At 41.6% G+C, this 15,873-nt stretch overlaps 1 protein-coding gene across 1 annotated transcript in view; it reads left to right on the top strand.

The window, feature by feature from the left end:
• The window catches only part of fkbp1b (FKBP prolyl isomerase 1B), a 60,956-nt gene extending 46,097 nt beyond the window's left edge, over positions 1-14,859 (top strand). Inside the window, exons 3-5 of the mRNA XM_072498855.1 lie at positions 8,802-8,914; positions 11,977-12,135; positions 14,353-14,859. Coding sequence (XP_072354956.1) covers positions 8,802-8,914; positions 11,977-12,105 — 242 coding nt within the window. The 3' untranslated portion in view covers positions 12,106-12,135; positions 14,353-14,859. The remainder of the gene's footprint in view (positions 1-8,801; positions 8,915-11,976; positions 12,136-14,352) is intronic.
• The last annotated feature ends 1,014 nt before the right edge of the window (positions 14,860-15,873 follow it).

The following is a 15,873-nucleotide window of genomic DNA, read 5'->3' as shown; positions in this document are numbered from 1 at the left end:
CGATGCTAACCACTTGCTATGAGGAAGGAGGTTTTTTTTCCTTGTGTCACCATTGCATCTTTTGCCAGTCGCCTTAAATCTGTCTCTTCTGGTTCTCGATCCTTCCACCAACAGGAACAGTTGCTACCTACCTGTGCCCATACACCTCATGATTTTGAACCCCTCTATCAAGTTTACTCGTATCTTCTTTCCCCCAAGGAAAACAGCCAAACTACTCCAATTTACCCAGGCAACTTAAGTTCCTAGTACCTGGAACCATCCTGGTCAATCTTTTCTGAATCCTCTCTAGTGCCTCCACACGTTCCTATTTGTATCTGTGGAAATTAATCCACAAAATGGCAGATTCATTCTTTGTAACATAGTTTCAAAATCTAAAATGGCAGATGTTGCCCCACAGAGTGCCATATATAATGTCTATGCTGGATTTTCACCATCTGAAGGGCTCTCCGTTAAGTCTAGTTTATGGTGGCAAAACCAGTTCTCATAATGGAAATGGTGGTGTATTGGTAATGTCACTGGACAAATCCAGAAGCCGAGTCAAGCTCAGGCTCAGGGCACATCGGTTCCAATCCCACCACGGCAGCTGGTGGAATTTGAATTCAATTAATAAGTGTGGAATATAAAGCTAGTCTCAGCAATGGCGACCATGGCAACTATCACCACTTGTTGTAAAAACCCATCTGGTTCGCTAATGCCAACCCTACCTGGCCGGGTAGGTGTGATCCCAGACCCACATCAACGCGGTGAGCTCCGCCCGCTGAAATGGCCTCGCAAGTTTCAGTTCAAGGACAACTGGGGATGAAAGAATACAAAATGGGAAATTAAAATTTTTTAAATGTAGCCTTATTTATTACCTCTTGCCCAGCAGTGAAATTGTGCATGTTATAGCAAAGTTCTTGTGTTTTAAAGAATATTAAAATTAAGCATAAATCTTTTTGGGTTTTTTCAGAGCATTGTGAGACTGTTAAATAAGAGGTTTGGCTGACTGGCAGAAGGCAGAGAATGGGGTTAAAGGGGTCTTTTTCAGGATGGCAGCTGGTGACTAGTGGTGTACCTCGGGTCGCTGCTGGGATCACAACTTTTCACAATATACATTAATGATCTGGAGGAAGGAACTGAAGGCACTGTTGCTAAGTTTGCAGATGATACAAAGATCTGTAGAAGTGCAGGTGGTATTGAGGAAGCAGGCGGGCTGCAGAAGGACTTGAACAGGCTAGGAGAGTGGGCAAAGAAGTGGCAGATGAAATACAATGTGGAAAAGTGTGAAGTTATGCACTTTGGAAGAAGAAATGGAGGCATAGGCTATTTTCTAAATGGGAAGATGCTTAGGAAATCAGAAGCACAAAGGGACTTGGGAGTCCTTATTCACGATTCTCTTAAGGTTAACGTGCAGGTTCAGTCGGCAGTTAGGAAGGCAAATGCAATGCTAGCATTCATGTCGAGAGGGCTAGAATACAAGACCAGGGATGTACTTCTGAGGCTATATAAGGCTCTGGATTGGATTGGATTGGATTGGATTTGTTTATTGTCACGTGTACCGAGCTACAGTGAAAAGTATTTTTCTGCGAGCAGCTCAACAGATCATTACGTACATGAGAAGAAAAGGGAATAAAAGAAAATACATAATAGGGCAACACAACATATACAATGTAACTACAAAAACACTGGCATCGGATGAAGCATACAGGGTGTAGTGTTAATGAAATCAGTCCATAAGAGGGTCATTTAGGAGTCTGGTGACAATGGGGAAAAAGCTGTTTTTGAGTCTGTTCGTGCGTGTTCTCAGACTTCTGTATCTCCTGCCCAAGGGGAGAAGTTGGAAGAGTGAGTAAGCCGGGTGGGAGGGATCTTTGATTATACTGCCCGCTTTCCCCAGGCAGCGGGAGGTGTAGATGGAGTCAATGGATGGGAGGCAGGTTCGTGTGATGGACTGGGTGGTGTTCACGAATCTCTGAAGTTTCTTGCGGTCCTGGGCCGAGCAGTTGCCATACCAGGCTGTGATGCAGCCTGATAGGATGCTTCCTATGGTGCATCTGTAAAAGTTGGTAAGAGTTAATGTGGACATGCCGAATTTCCTTAGTTTCCTGAGGAAGTATAGGCGCTGTTGTGCTTTCTTGGTGGTAGCGTCGACATGGGTGGACCAGGACAGATTTTTGGAGATGTGCACCCCTAGGAATTTGAAACTGCTAACCATCTCCACCTCGGCCCCGTTGATGCTGACAGGGGTGTGTACAGTACTTTGCTTCCTGAAGTCAATTACCAGCTCTTTAGTTTTGCTGGCATTGAGGGAGAGATTGTTGTCGCTACACCTCTCCACTGGTCAGACCCCATTTGGAGTATTGTGAACAGTTTTGGGCCCCTTATCTAAGGAAGAATGTGCTGGCCTTGGAAGGGTCCAGAGGAGGTTCAAGAGAATGATCCCTGGAATGACGAGCTTGTTGTATGAGGAACGATTGAGAACTCTGGGTCTGTACTCGTTGGAGTTTAGAAGGATGGGGGGGATCTTATTGAAACTTACGGGATACTGCGTGGCCTGGATAGAGGATGTTTCTACTTGTTGGAAAAACTAGAAGCAGAGGACACCATCTCAGACTAAAGGGGCGCTCCTTTAAAACCGAGATGAGGAGTAATTTCTTCAGCCAGAGGGTGGTGAATCTGTGGAACTCTTTGCCGCAGAAGGCTGTGGAGGCCAAATCACTGAGTGTCTTTAAGACAGATAGATAGGTTTTTGATCAATAAGGGATCAGTGGTTATGGGGAGAAGGCAGGAGAATGGGGATGAGAAAAATATCAGCCATGATTGAATGGCGGAGCAGACTCTATGGGCTGAGTGGCCTAATTCTGCTCCCGTGTTTTATGGTCCTGTGTGGCAAATTGGGAATATCATTAGAATAAGGTTTTTGTCTAATCTGAAGTGTTGCAAGAATCCTGTAGACATATAATACAATATGTATCAATATACTTTGCTGTTACACAAAGCTAAATGATTCATTAGTTTCCTAATATTCAAAGACACTTGTGGTTTAAGGTTATAAATATTTTGCTTTGCAGAAGATATTTTGTCATTTTTTTTCCTGAGTGTTACCATTTCAGTGAAAATGTGTGAAGTGAATTAATATAAACATCAACAGGTTAAGTCCATAAAATTAAATGGCAGATCCAGTTACTAATTATGAATTTATTTTTCATTGGTAAATAATGCATTTTGTTGTATTACTGAAATCTGTGAAAACTATTTTGCTTGTCAGATGATCTAAATGACTTGCAACATGAAATGGATAGTCATAAAATGCCTTCTGAAAGATTTTTTTCCCCCCAAAGCATATGCAGAGCCCACTGTCAAATTGATGTTTTTAAAATACAGGATTCGTGGTGACATTTATTTTCTGTGAATTTATGGAGCCACTTATTGCTTTGAGAGGCATCCAGTACATGCTGTCAGACAACCAAAGGCAAAACTTTGACCTGGATTTTATAACCAATTCTGCAGAAATAGGTCAGCGTTTTGCAGCTCCTCAAAAATGTGTTTTTGTATGATACTTCAGAAATTGATTAACATGTTAAATTTCTAACTTATGAACAAGTTCATATTATAGTCTTTCAATATATATATATTGAAAAATTCTGTTTGGCACACTAGTGATGAAAGTGTTGAATGATGGTACAAAAACAACTTACTGGCATAAGACCGAGGAGCAGAATTAGGCTACTCGGCCCATCTAGTCGGCTCCACCATTCAATGAGATCATGGTTGATCTGATGTAATCCTCAACCCTTGCTTCCCTTGCTGATTAAAAATCTGTCGATCCCTGCCTTTAACATATTTAACGACCCAGTCTGTACAGCTCTCTGCAGTAAAGAATTCCACAGAATCATTTCCTCCTCATCTCTGTCTGAAACAGGCCACCCTTTACTCTGATTATTCCCTATGGCCCTAGACACTCTCACAAGAGGAAACATCCTCTCAGGATCTAATGTGTCAAATCCCTGAGTATCCTATATGTCACCTCTAATAAGGTCACCTCTAACTCCAATGAATACAGGCCAAACCTACTGAACCGCTCCTCATTAGAAAATCCCTCCATAACCAGGATCAACGTAGTGAACCTTCTCTGGACTGCTTCCAATGCCAGGGAACCAAAACTGTTCACAGTATTCCAAGTCTGGTCTAACTATTGCCTTGCAAAGTTTTAACAGGACTTGCTTATTTTTATACGCAATTCCCTTTGAAATAAATGCCAACATTCCATTTGCCTTCCCAGTTCCCGATTGAACTCGCATGCTAGCCTTTTGTGATTTATGCACAAGGACCCCAAATCCCTCTGTGCTGCAGTTTTCTGCAATCTTTCTCAATTTAAATAATATTCAGCTCCTTTATTCTTCCTATCAAAGTGCACAACTTCACATTTTTCTACATTATACTCCATCTGCCAAGTTTTTGCCCACTCAACTAACCTGTCTGTATTCCTCTGTAGACTTTGTCATCCTCACCACATGCCTTCTGACATATTTGTGTGTCACCCACAAACTTGGCATTCACATCACTCATCCAAGTCATTTATATGGCAAATACTTCTGGCCCCAGCACGGATTCCTGTCGCACTCTAGTTACAGGTTGCCATTCTGAAAATGCTCCTCTCCCAACTCTCTCTCTTCTGCTAGTTAGCCAATCCTCTATCCATGCTAATATACTACCACCAACACGATGGGCTCTTAATAAGTAGCCTTTTGTGTGATACCTTATCGAACGCTTTTTGGAAATCCCAAGTATATTACGTTTACTGGTTCCCCTTCAGCTATCCTGCTGGTTACCACCTCAAAGAATTTTAATACATTTGTCAGACTTGCGGCGGGATTCTACCAGCCCCGGGCTGGGCCGGAGAATCCCCGCGAATGGGCCACGCTGCCCCGACGCCGGCACGCGATTCTCCGCAGAGCGGAGAATTGGCACCATTGGCACCGGCGTGGTTGGCGCGGCCGAGTGGCCGTAGAAAAGAGCCAAGTCCCGCCAGCGCCGTTCTCACCTGCTCTGGGCCGGCGGGCCCTCGGCGTGCAAGGGTTGGGTGGCGGCCTCTGGAGGGAAAGGGGGGGCCGACCCGGGGGGGGGGCCTCCGATGTGGCCTGGCCCGCAATCGGGGCCCACTAATCGGCGGGCCGGCCTCTGTGGCTGGGGGCCTCCTTTCCTACGCGCCGGCCCCTGTTGTCCTGCGCCATGTTGCGTTGGGGCCGGCGCCTTGTAGGGGGCCACTGCGCATGAGAGCCGGCGCCACTGAGCATGTGCGGATCCCGCGCCGCACAGTTCGCGCCGGGATCTGCAGCTGGAGCCGTTCTGGCCCCCTGTAGGGGCCTAAATTAGTCGTGGGAGTGGCCCGTTCACACCGTTGTAAAACGTGACGGTGTTTACGACGGCGTGGACACTCTGTCACGGGATTGGACAATCCCGCCCTTGATTTTCCCTTTATGACGCCGTGCTGACTCTACCTGATTATATTATGCATTTATAAATGCTCTGTTATTAAATCCTTTATAATGGACTCTTAACATTTTCCAATGACCGATATTAAGCTAACTTGCATATAATTAATTGTTTTTTGTCTCCCTCCTTTTTTGAATAAAGATGTTACATTGTCAGTTTTCCAATTCTCTGGGACTTTTCCAGAATTTAAGGATCCTTGGAAGATGCATCCACTATCTTTGTAACTACTTTGTTTAATACCCTGGGATGCAACCCATCAAGTTCAGGGGATTTATTAACCTTTTATCTCCATTTGTTCCCCCAATACTTTTTCTTTAATGATTGTTGTTGTATTCATTTCCTCCCGCCCCTGCTCCTTGATTATTTAGTATTTTTGGAATGTTATTTGTGTCTTCCACCGTGAAGACTGATACAGAGTATTTGTTTAACTCCTCTGCCATTTCCTGGTTCCTCATTATTATTTCCCCAGTCTCATTCTCTAAGGGGCCTATGTTCACTTGGCCTCTCTCTTCTTTTTCATAGATTTAAAGAAGCTCTTGCTGCCTGTTTTTATATTACTTGCTAGTTTACCATCATAGTTCTTCTCCTCCCTCTTTTTGTGATTATTGTTGTTGGTTTTCAACCTTTTTCCAATTCTCTGGCTTACCACTAATCTTTATCCACAATATGGGCGGAATTTACTAGCGGAATGGTCCCACCAACGGTGCATGGGTTTCCCGGCGACATGGGGTACAATCAATGGGAAATCCTGTTGACAGGGATCAGAAAATCCTGCTGGCAAGCTGCCTTGGCCAATGACAAACATGCGGTGGGTTGGTCGGTAAATCCCACCCTATATGTTGTTCTTTCAGTTTAATACTATCCTTAACTTCCTTGGTTAACCATGGTTGATTTATCCCCTTCCTAGAATCATTCTTCTTCATTGTGATATATTTCTTTATTGCGAGTCATGAACTATTTTCTGAAATATCTGACATTGCTGCTCAACCATTTTTTCCTGCTAAACTCCTTTCCCAGTCCACTCCAGCCAACTCTGCCCTCATTCCTTTATAATCACCCTTATTTAAGTGCAGCACAGTTGTATCTGACCCAAGTTTCTCACTCTCAAATTGAGTGATAAATTCTGTCGTGTTATGGTCACTGCTTCACAGGGGACTTTTACTCTGAGATTATTTATTAAACCTGCCTCAATACCAAAATCCAAAATAGCCTGACCCTGGTTGGACCCACGTCATATTGTTCTAGGAAACTGTCCTGAATATACTCTATGAATTCTTCTCATGGTGACCTCTACCAATTTGATTTTCCCAATCTACATGAAGATTAAAGTCACTCACGATTAAAGTACTGCCTTTTTACATGCCTTTATGATCTCTTGATTTATTTTCTGTCCGATAGTATAGCTATTGTTTGGGGCCTTCAGACTACTCCCATCAGTTTCTTCATTCCCTTGTTATTTATTACGTCCCCCCATATGGATTCTACATCTTCCGATCCAAGGTCACTTCTTGCTGTTGTACTTATTCCATCACGTACTCACAAAGCTACCCCATCACCATAGTCACATACCCTTGAATATTTAATTCCCAACAGTTGAGGTTTGTTTGTGATTGTAATTGGGGCGCTGTTTTTGGTAAAGTTTCTAAGTTCTGTAATTATATCCTGCATATATAAAACTGATAAATTGGCTTCCCTATGGGTGGGGAGGGAATGTGAAATAAATCACATTTTAATGAGATGAGCTTTGAAAATATTTGCATTACATAAATCACTAATGACAATCCTACATTTTCTGCACAATTACACTTTTAAAAATGTAGATGCCCATTGGGTCTTCAGTTGTGCCATTCCAAATATACATTATAATAATCTTTATTGTCACAAGTAGGCTTACATTAACACTGCAATGAAGTTACTGTGAAAATCCCCGAGTCGCCACATTCCGGCGCCTGTTCGGGTCACAGAGGGAGAATTCAGAATGTTCAAATTACCTAACAGCACGTCTTTTGGGACTTGTGGGAGGAAACCAGTGCACCCAGAGGAAACCCTCGCAGACACAGGGAGAATGTGCAGACTCCACACAGATAGTGACCCAAGCCGGGAATCAAACCTGGGACCCTGGAGCTTTGAAGCAACAGTGCTACCCACTGTGCTACCGTGCTGCAATGAGCCTGTTCGATATGTATACAAGTTGTAACAATTGTACTGTGCTTGGCTATTATCAAGTTATAGAAATTTAAAAATTTGACTCGACTATTCGTAAAAAGTAGCATTAGAGCTGGTATTATACAGTAGGATGTTAAGTCAATTTACCTTTTGTCTAAAATTGTTTTGCCAGCTTTTCTTTTGAGACCATTAACCTGGTTAAAATAACTGGGTTAATGTTTTCCTTAAAAGAGTGGAGATTGGCAGTCGTATTTTGACATAACCACAATAAGATGTATTTTGAGTAAAATTGAGTCAAAGGTGAGAATGCCAAATCAACCTTTCCAAGCTATTTTTTTATACCTACAGTGAAGAACGAGGCCATTCGGCCCATCAAATTTGCACCCACCCTCTGAAAGAGCACACTACCTAGGCCCACTCCCGCCTCCTTATCCCCGTAACCCTGTAAACCCATCTAACCTTTGGACACTAAGGGGCAATTTAGCATGGCCAATCCACCTAATCTGCACATCGTTGTTTACTCTCAAGTTAACTAGGCTAGCATCTAACTGTGGTTTAAATGTTCTCCGTGCCTTTGACAGTATACCTAATGAATAATTGTTCCGAGCATTTAACACCTTTTTGAATAAAGATTTGTTTCTCATTTGTTTTACTTTTAAGTTTATGTCATCTTGTCCTATTTGGCTAACCCACCTTAAAAAAATAGCCTGGCTGCACCTTCTCTGCAGCACTCGTGTGCACATTAAAGCAAATAAAAGTCCAGTCTTGAATGGCACAAATACTTGATTCTGTTCAAATTCTTATACATCTACTGTTTCAAAATTATTTTGGCAGTGAAAGCTTTGAACCTGAAATGTAGGATAATGGTTTTGAGCAGAGATTTACCAAAAAAGAAAATGATCTTATCCTGGGATATCTAAAGTTGTGTGATGTGTATTCATGAGTAATTATTTTATTTTATATCATTGCACCATTCAGAAGTTTAGGATATCAACTGGCTGTGTAATACCTGTTTCTCAAAAGAATTTTGGCTTCCGTAATTGAACAGAATTTTATATTGCCTAAGGTGTGAATCCTTATTTAGAGAAAGTTCAAGACATCCTATTGTTTTTGTCTTTATGTCCATCATGGTTTCAAAGAGGATTTTATGGTATTTGCAGGAATGCTGCAGAATGGAAAGAAGTTTGATTCTTCCAGAGACAGAAACAAGCCTTTCAAGTTCAAAATTGGCAGACAGGAAGTAATTAAAGGCTGGGAAGAAGGCATGGCACAGGTATTTATTGTATGGTTATATATTTAAAGATATATATTTCACCAAATGCTTTTAAAAGACACATTATGGAATGTTATATTAGGTACAGCTGATAACTTTATGATACAGTAAATTTTTTAAGGTGTTTTTATTGAGGGTTTTTAAGCTATATAGGCAATTGTGAACAAAATTGGAAGATAACAGGAGTAAAATAATAGACTAATAATACAAAACAGTAAAACAAAACAGTAAAGAACAAATAGAAAAGGAAGAATTGTATGTACATTGTTGTGTTTAGCTATTTGCACCGGTTGCGCTTCTTCTTTTGCGCTCGCCAGTGGGTGTTTATTCCTGACTGGGTCACCCATTTTCGACCACCTCTGCCCCTACCTTTCTTTCTGACCCCCCTTCCTCTTCTGGTCGTCTGCCGTGCCCTCTTTCCTCTTCAGCTCCAGTTGTCTGTTCTTGTGTAATTGGCATGACACCGTGTATTTTGTTGTTTGCTTCAGGATCTTGGTTGGGTTTTACATTTCATTGTTCCCTCCCCACCCTCCCATTACTCCTTTCATTGGCATACGTTATTGTGTTGTGGCTTTCAGTTCCCTCTAGTTTACTGGCTACTGGCTGTTGGCTGCAGTCTTGGAACAGCTGAGTGAATGACCCCCACATTTTGTGGAAACCTTCTTCCGATCACCGGATGGCGAATTTGATTTTCTCCATCTGGAGAAATTCCGATAGGTCGGACAGCCAGTCCGCAGCTTTGGGTGGTGCTGCTGATTGCCAGCCGAGCAGGATTCTCCGGCTGGCGATTAGGGAGGCAAATGTAAGGCATCAGCTCTCTTCCCCATGAAGAGATCTGGTTGTTATGATACCCCGAAGACTGCCACTCTTGGGCAAGGCTCCACCCTCATCTCCACCACCTTGGACATTGCCTCAAAGAAGGCTGTCCAAAACCCAACAAGTCTAGGGTAAGACTAGAACATGTGGGCATGGTTGGCCAGGCCTCCTTGGCACCGATCGCATTTGTCCTCCACCTCTGGGAAGAACCTGCTCATTTGGGTTCTGGTTAAGTGGGCTCTGTGTATCACTTCCAGCTGCATTAGGTTTAGCCTTGTGCAAGTGGAGGTGGAGTTGACCCTACGCAATGCTTCGCTCCAAAGTTCCCACCCTATTTCAAACACCAAGTCCTTCTTCCACTTTTTTCTTGTCTCGTTCAGCTGTGTGTTAGCCCTCCCAAGTAGTCGTCCATACATGTCGCAGCAGTTCCCCTTCCCTAAGATGTCTGCGTCTAGTAGGTCCTCTAACAACAACTGTTGCTGTGGTCATGGGTATGTCCTTGTTTCCCTACACAAGATGTTTTTGAGCTCCATGTATCTAGTTCGTTTTCCCCCATCAGCTGGAATTTCTCTGTTAGTTCCTCGAGTGTTGTCAGTCTGTTGTCGGTGTAGAAGTCCCTAACTGTCAGCATCCCACCGTCCTGTCTCCACCTTTTGAAAGTGGCGTCCATTGTCGCGGACGTGAATCTGTGGTTATTGCAGATGGGGCCTTAACGGTCATTTCAGTTAGCCCAAAATGCTGTCGCAGTTCATTCCACAACCATAGTCTTGCTATCACCACTGGGCCTATTGAGTATTTGTTCGGTGGGGATGGGAGTGCTGCCGTGGCTAGGGCCTGGAGGGAGGTCCCCCTGCAGGAGCCGTCCTCCATAAGTACCCAGTCAGCTACTGGCTCTTTTATCCACCCCTTTACCCTCTCCGCGGTTGCTGCCGAGTGGGAATATTGCAGGTTTGGGAGGCCTAGGCCTCCCATGGCTCCCTTCTGGTCATCCGGCATGCCCACGTTCCTCTTCAGCTCCTATTTTCTGTTCTTGTGTGATTGGCGTGACTTTTGTATTTTGTTTTTGCTTGCTGATGTTGGTTGGGTTTGATGTTTCATTGTTCCCTCCCCACCCTCCATCTACTCCTTTCATTGGCATACGTGCTCAACAAGCCCAGTGGTAAATTCCGTAAAATAAAGCAAATTTTTAAAAATCAATTATGCCGTTTGTGATAAAAGTTCAACTTCACATGGCAACAGTTATGATTATGTATATTGCTAGCTATTAAATAATAGCCTTAAACATCAACATCTCATTTAAGGGAACAGTTGGGGGCAGCACATTGACACAGTGGTTAGCACTGCTGCCTCACGGCGCCGAGGACCCGGGTTCGATTCCATCCCCGGGCCTCTGTCTATGTAGAATTTGCACATTTTCCCTGTGTCTGTGTGGGTATCCCCACAACCCAAAAAGCTCTGCAGGTTAGGTGAATTGGCCACGCTAAATGTGGGCAGCGCGGTAGCACAGTGTTTAGTACTGTTGCTTCACAGCTCCAGGGTCCCAAGTTCGTTTCCCGGCTTGGGTCACTGTCTGTACGGAGTCTGCATTTTCTCCCCGTGTCTACATGGGTTTCCTCCGGGTGTTCCGGTTTCCTCCCACGAGTCCCGAAAGGCGTGCTGTTAGGTCATTTGGACATTCTAAATTCTCCCTCTGTGTACCCGAACAGGCGCCGGAATATGACGACTAGGGGCTTTTCACAGTAACATCATTATGTTAATGTTAACATTATGCTAATGTTAACATAACATTATGTTAACAACTTGTGACAATAAAGATTATTATTATAAATTGTCTCTCAATAGGAAAAAATATAATTGGATACTCGAAATTTATTTTTAAAACATTTAATGGAGCAGTGAGCCCAAGTGTGGCGTCAGAAGGTTTACTAGTCAGAGGGGCTTTTTGTGAGTGAACAGCACAGTTAAAAGTGTGGTTTGATCTTGTTCTTTCAGAGGATGATGAAATGGTAGATGCAGTTTTCTGTGAGCAATAAAAGTGTTGATGAATAATGAACTGAAAAATTAAATATCAACGTGTCTAACTTTAGTAGGTGTACAGTGCAATGACAGAATCAAATTTTCTATTTCTGTGGAAAATGTGTTACTATATTTTACCATTAATATAAAGTAGAAGGAAAACGTTTTATTTCAAATGAATGGAAACTAATACAATCATAACCAAAAAGTCAATTGTTTTCCAATAACAGATGAGTTTGGGGCAAAGGGCAAAACTGACCTGTACCCCTGACATGGCATATGGTGCAACAGGCCATCCCGGAGTCATCCCAGCCAATGCCACCCTTATCTTTGATGTAGAGCTGCTGAAGTTGGAGTGATGAAGTCCTTAATTCAAATTTGGTTGCAAGGTACAGAAGCTTGCTTAAGATCACTGCAATTTTTTGTTGTTAAGAGTTGTCTTTGAAAGATTTCATCTGAAACTCCTAAGGAGTTATCATCTCAATCCATGCATCAGAATACTTCAATACTTTAAATGTTGATTGTACAATATTCAGCACTATTCAAGACTCAGATATGGAAGAAGCCCATGTCGAAAGTAGCAAGATCTGGACAATATCCAGGCTTGGGTTAACAAATAGCAAGTAACATTGCTGCCACAAGTGCCAGGTAATGACCATCTCCAACAAGAGAGAATCTAACTATCAGACCATACATTCAATGGCATTACTATTGCTCAATCCCTCACCATCAATATCCTGCGGGTTATCATTGACAGAAACTGAACTGGACCAGCTGTATAAATACTGTGGCTACCAGAGCAGGACAAAGACTGGGAAACCTGCAGCGAGAAATTCAACTCCTTAACTCCTGACTGCTTGAAGCCTGTTTTCCAACTACAAGGCACTTGCCTGGATGAGTGCAGTTCCAAGAAGCTTGATAACCATCCAGCACAAAGCAGCCCACTTGATTGACATCTCATCCACAAACATTCATTCCGTTCGCCACTGACGGGAACAGTGGCAGCCGTGTGCACCATCTACAAGATGTACTGCAGGAACTCGCCAACCCTCCTTAGACAGCATCTTCCAAACCCATGTACACTACCATCAAGAAAGACAGGGAGCACCACTAGCTAGAGGTTCCCCTCTAAGCCACACACCATTGTGACTTGGAACTGTTCCTTCACTGTTGCTGGGTCAAAATCCTGGAACTCCCTCCCTAACAGCTCTGTGGGTGTAGCTACACCTCATGGACTTCAGCGGTTCAAGAAGGCAGCTCACCACCATCTTATCGAGGGCAATTATCATGGGCAATAATTGCTGGCCTAGCCAACAATGTCCCCATCCCATGAATGAACTTTTAAAACATATTCTGAGGCAAAAACTCAATGAAGGATAGGATCACTGTGACAAAACACAGATTTAGTACAAGTGCCAGTAAGCATTTAAACAGAGACTAATCAAAAGCTACAATAACTTGCTAGGAAGAGTGCTCGTAGTTAGGGTATTGGATTTGTTTATGCTGCTGTTAGCTTCTGTAATGGGAAAGGATTAAGATTGGTACTTTGGGAGGAAGAGGTCAAGTAGGCTGAAGAGTCAACTTCATCTGAACCTGGCTTGTGAACTAAGGTAATTTTGATGATGTAATTAATTTACCCTCAAAGATACCATTAGAGCTATCGGTGGATCCCATATGCTTAAAAGTTTCCTATTTTTTCTCTTTTTTTTAATCTTGAGTAACAGCAGCTGCTCGGGATAGAATATGCCCCATGGGTGAAATCCTATTACATCATTTCTGTGATAAAACATGCACTATTACCCGGCAGAATTTCTACAAAAAATTAGTGCATTGTTTGAAAGAGGATCTTGCCTAGATCAAAGTTGAATTGTAGTGATTTGTGCACAATTTGTGCACAATGATTCACACCTAATGGTTTGGTTAAAATATGTTGGTACAAATCTGTTCTTGCCCTTTAGGCGAGCAATATTATGAAATAGTAAAATAAATGAGTAAAGTGTAATGAATACTTTGCTCTATTACGTATTAATTTCCCAATAAATTCAATCCACGTCGACTGTTGAACATTGTGAGCATATTTGGTGAGGCTAAAAATACACATACAAGCCTCAAACTAATGAGGAATTTAATACTGGTCTGTGGTTCATCTCTTTAATCTGTTGTCTTAATTAATAGCTACATCACTTTCCCTGTCCACTTTCATTGTGCATCATAGTGAGATGACAGTCATTGCTGGCCTAATCTCCCATGCAATCATGGATGTTTGGTTCATTAGCAAAAGAGGACACTTAGCACATTTCATTGAGGATTCGGAGTTTACAGGAAAAGCTTTTGGGGGGGGGGGTGGAAATTGCAAGTCATAATCATAATGGGCACATAAAATCCCTGATTTCAGGTGGAAGTGCATAGGCACTAGATAGCATGCTTCATTGACTATTCAATCTTGGTTGCTTGTTTAACCAATCGTTTATCCGTAAGATAGCAATTATTCCACTTTGAATAAAACATTGGTATCCTGATGCTAAAAATCTTGTTTTAAAAAAAAAAAAGAACAGGAGTTCATTGATATGTAATTAAATTGTAATTTTATTTTTCTCTTTTTAAAGGGAATGACATAGGGAGTCCTGGGTTTCAATACAGTGGAATAGATCTTCAGTGGCTCCCAGAAGCCAGTTAGAAGACCTTTTGTGATATTGATTTTTAAAAAGAACAATCCTACCTAGCTACCTACATCCTGTTTATTTTGCTCTTGATACTTGGAATTGTTAGTTTTGACTACCAGTGTTGTTAATTTGTAGATCCTGTGCTAATAGGATTCATATTTCATTCTTTTTCATTTCTGGTCTGTTTTGATTGCATGCAATATTTAATGAATTTAAATAATTTCTCAGATCATTTGATAAAGTTGACCTGACTGGGGTCCTAATTTTTAAATAGCAAAGACCTTAAAGGCATACAAAGATTTTATGGAATTGAAATAAATGGGCTTTCATAAGAAACTGCAGGACGTGTATTTGCCAGTCTTACACTGAAGCAAGAACTGATGTAAAACTTAATTGTTTGTTGAAATAAAAAAAAGTTCACCTTTAAAATAAAATAAAAAAATAGTCCCAGCTAATTGTATGGTTTTCTTTTTTATCTGTTGGGTCTGTTATCGTTATTACTGATTTTAATCTTGAATTCTGGCAAAACTCCATGAGCTGTCAGCTTTGTGATGCACAAACACCTCAGGCCAAAACAGAAATATGTAGCATTCCAAACTGATTCTGCAAAATTCAAATAATCAAGTACACAACTATCAACCAGATCTTGGTAAGTTTAAATGTGCGAGAAACATACTGCACAGAATCTTGCGCTTTAGGCAAATTGTGTATTGTGTGTTCTCATTTAGGCTGTTGACTGGAATGCCATGTGATACTGATGTATCACACAGTGACGAGTCTGAAATGCAGGCAAAGACTTGCTCTACTTCGTATCAGCAAATTTTATAGTAGGACCTGTATCTCTGGAAACCAGAGCAATTGATAGCCTCAACCATTTCACTCTCCTGACCCAAGGGAATTGCATGTAAACAAGTAACACATCGGAAGGTGGAGTGGAACACGAGAACTGGAGAAACAAATGTTACTTAACGTAGTTTGTACCACTTTGCAGTTTTTCATGTTTTAAATGTTGATACAGATAAGCAATAACTGGATTATACTTCTAACATTTCAAAGCATGTAAATTATGAAAATGATTAACAATTTCAGCAGTTTGGTGTTTGCAAAATATGTTTTATAGGTGATAATGAATTAATTATTTTTGAAACGTTAAATACATATATCAAATGACATTCACCAAAACCTTAGAAGAGCATAGTCACTGAAAACATTTGATGCCACAAGACAGCATAATCAAATTTTCCTTGAAAAATAAACTAATTTATTAACTTTGAATTATTGACTTTGGATGTTAATATGTGGGCAAATAAAACTTAATGGAAATTCCAATTTGTGATGGAAGTAGGGTTGCTTCAGTCTAGTCAAATAAGAAAATACTTGATTACCAGTGTATCATATCCTCAGGAAATCCCAAAGTCCTTCACAACCTAATTACAGAGTTACAATTAAAGCTAATGCAAAGTT

This window comes from Scyliorhinus torazame, chromosome 4, assembly GCF_047496885.1.
Source record: "Scyliorhinus torazame isolate Kashiwa2021f chromosome 4, sScyTor2.1, whole genome shotgun sequence".
Lineage (NCBI taxonomy): Eukaryota > Metazoa > Chordata > Chondrichthyes > Carcharhiniformes > Scyliorhinidae > Scyliorhinus > Scyliorhinus torazame.
The sequence above is the reverse complement of the archived record's forward strand: the minus strand, read 5'-3'. Positions and strand labels throughout refer to the sequence as shown.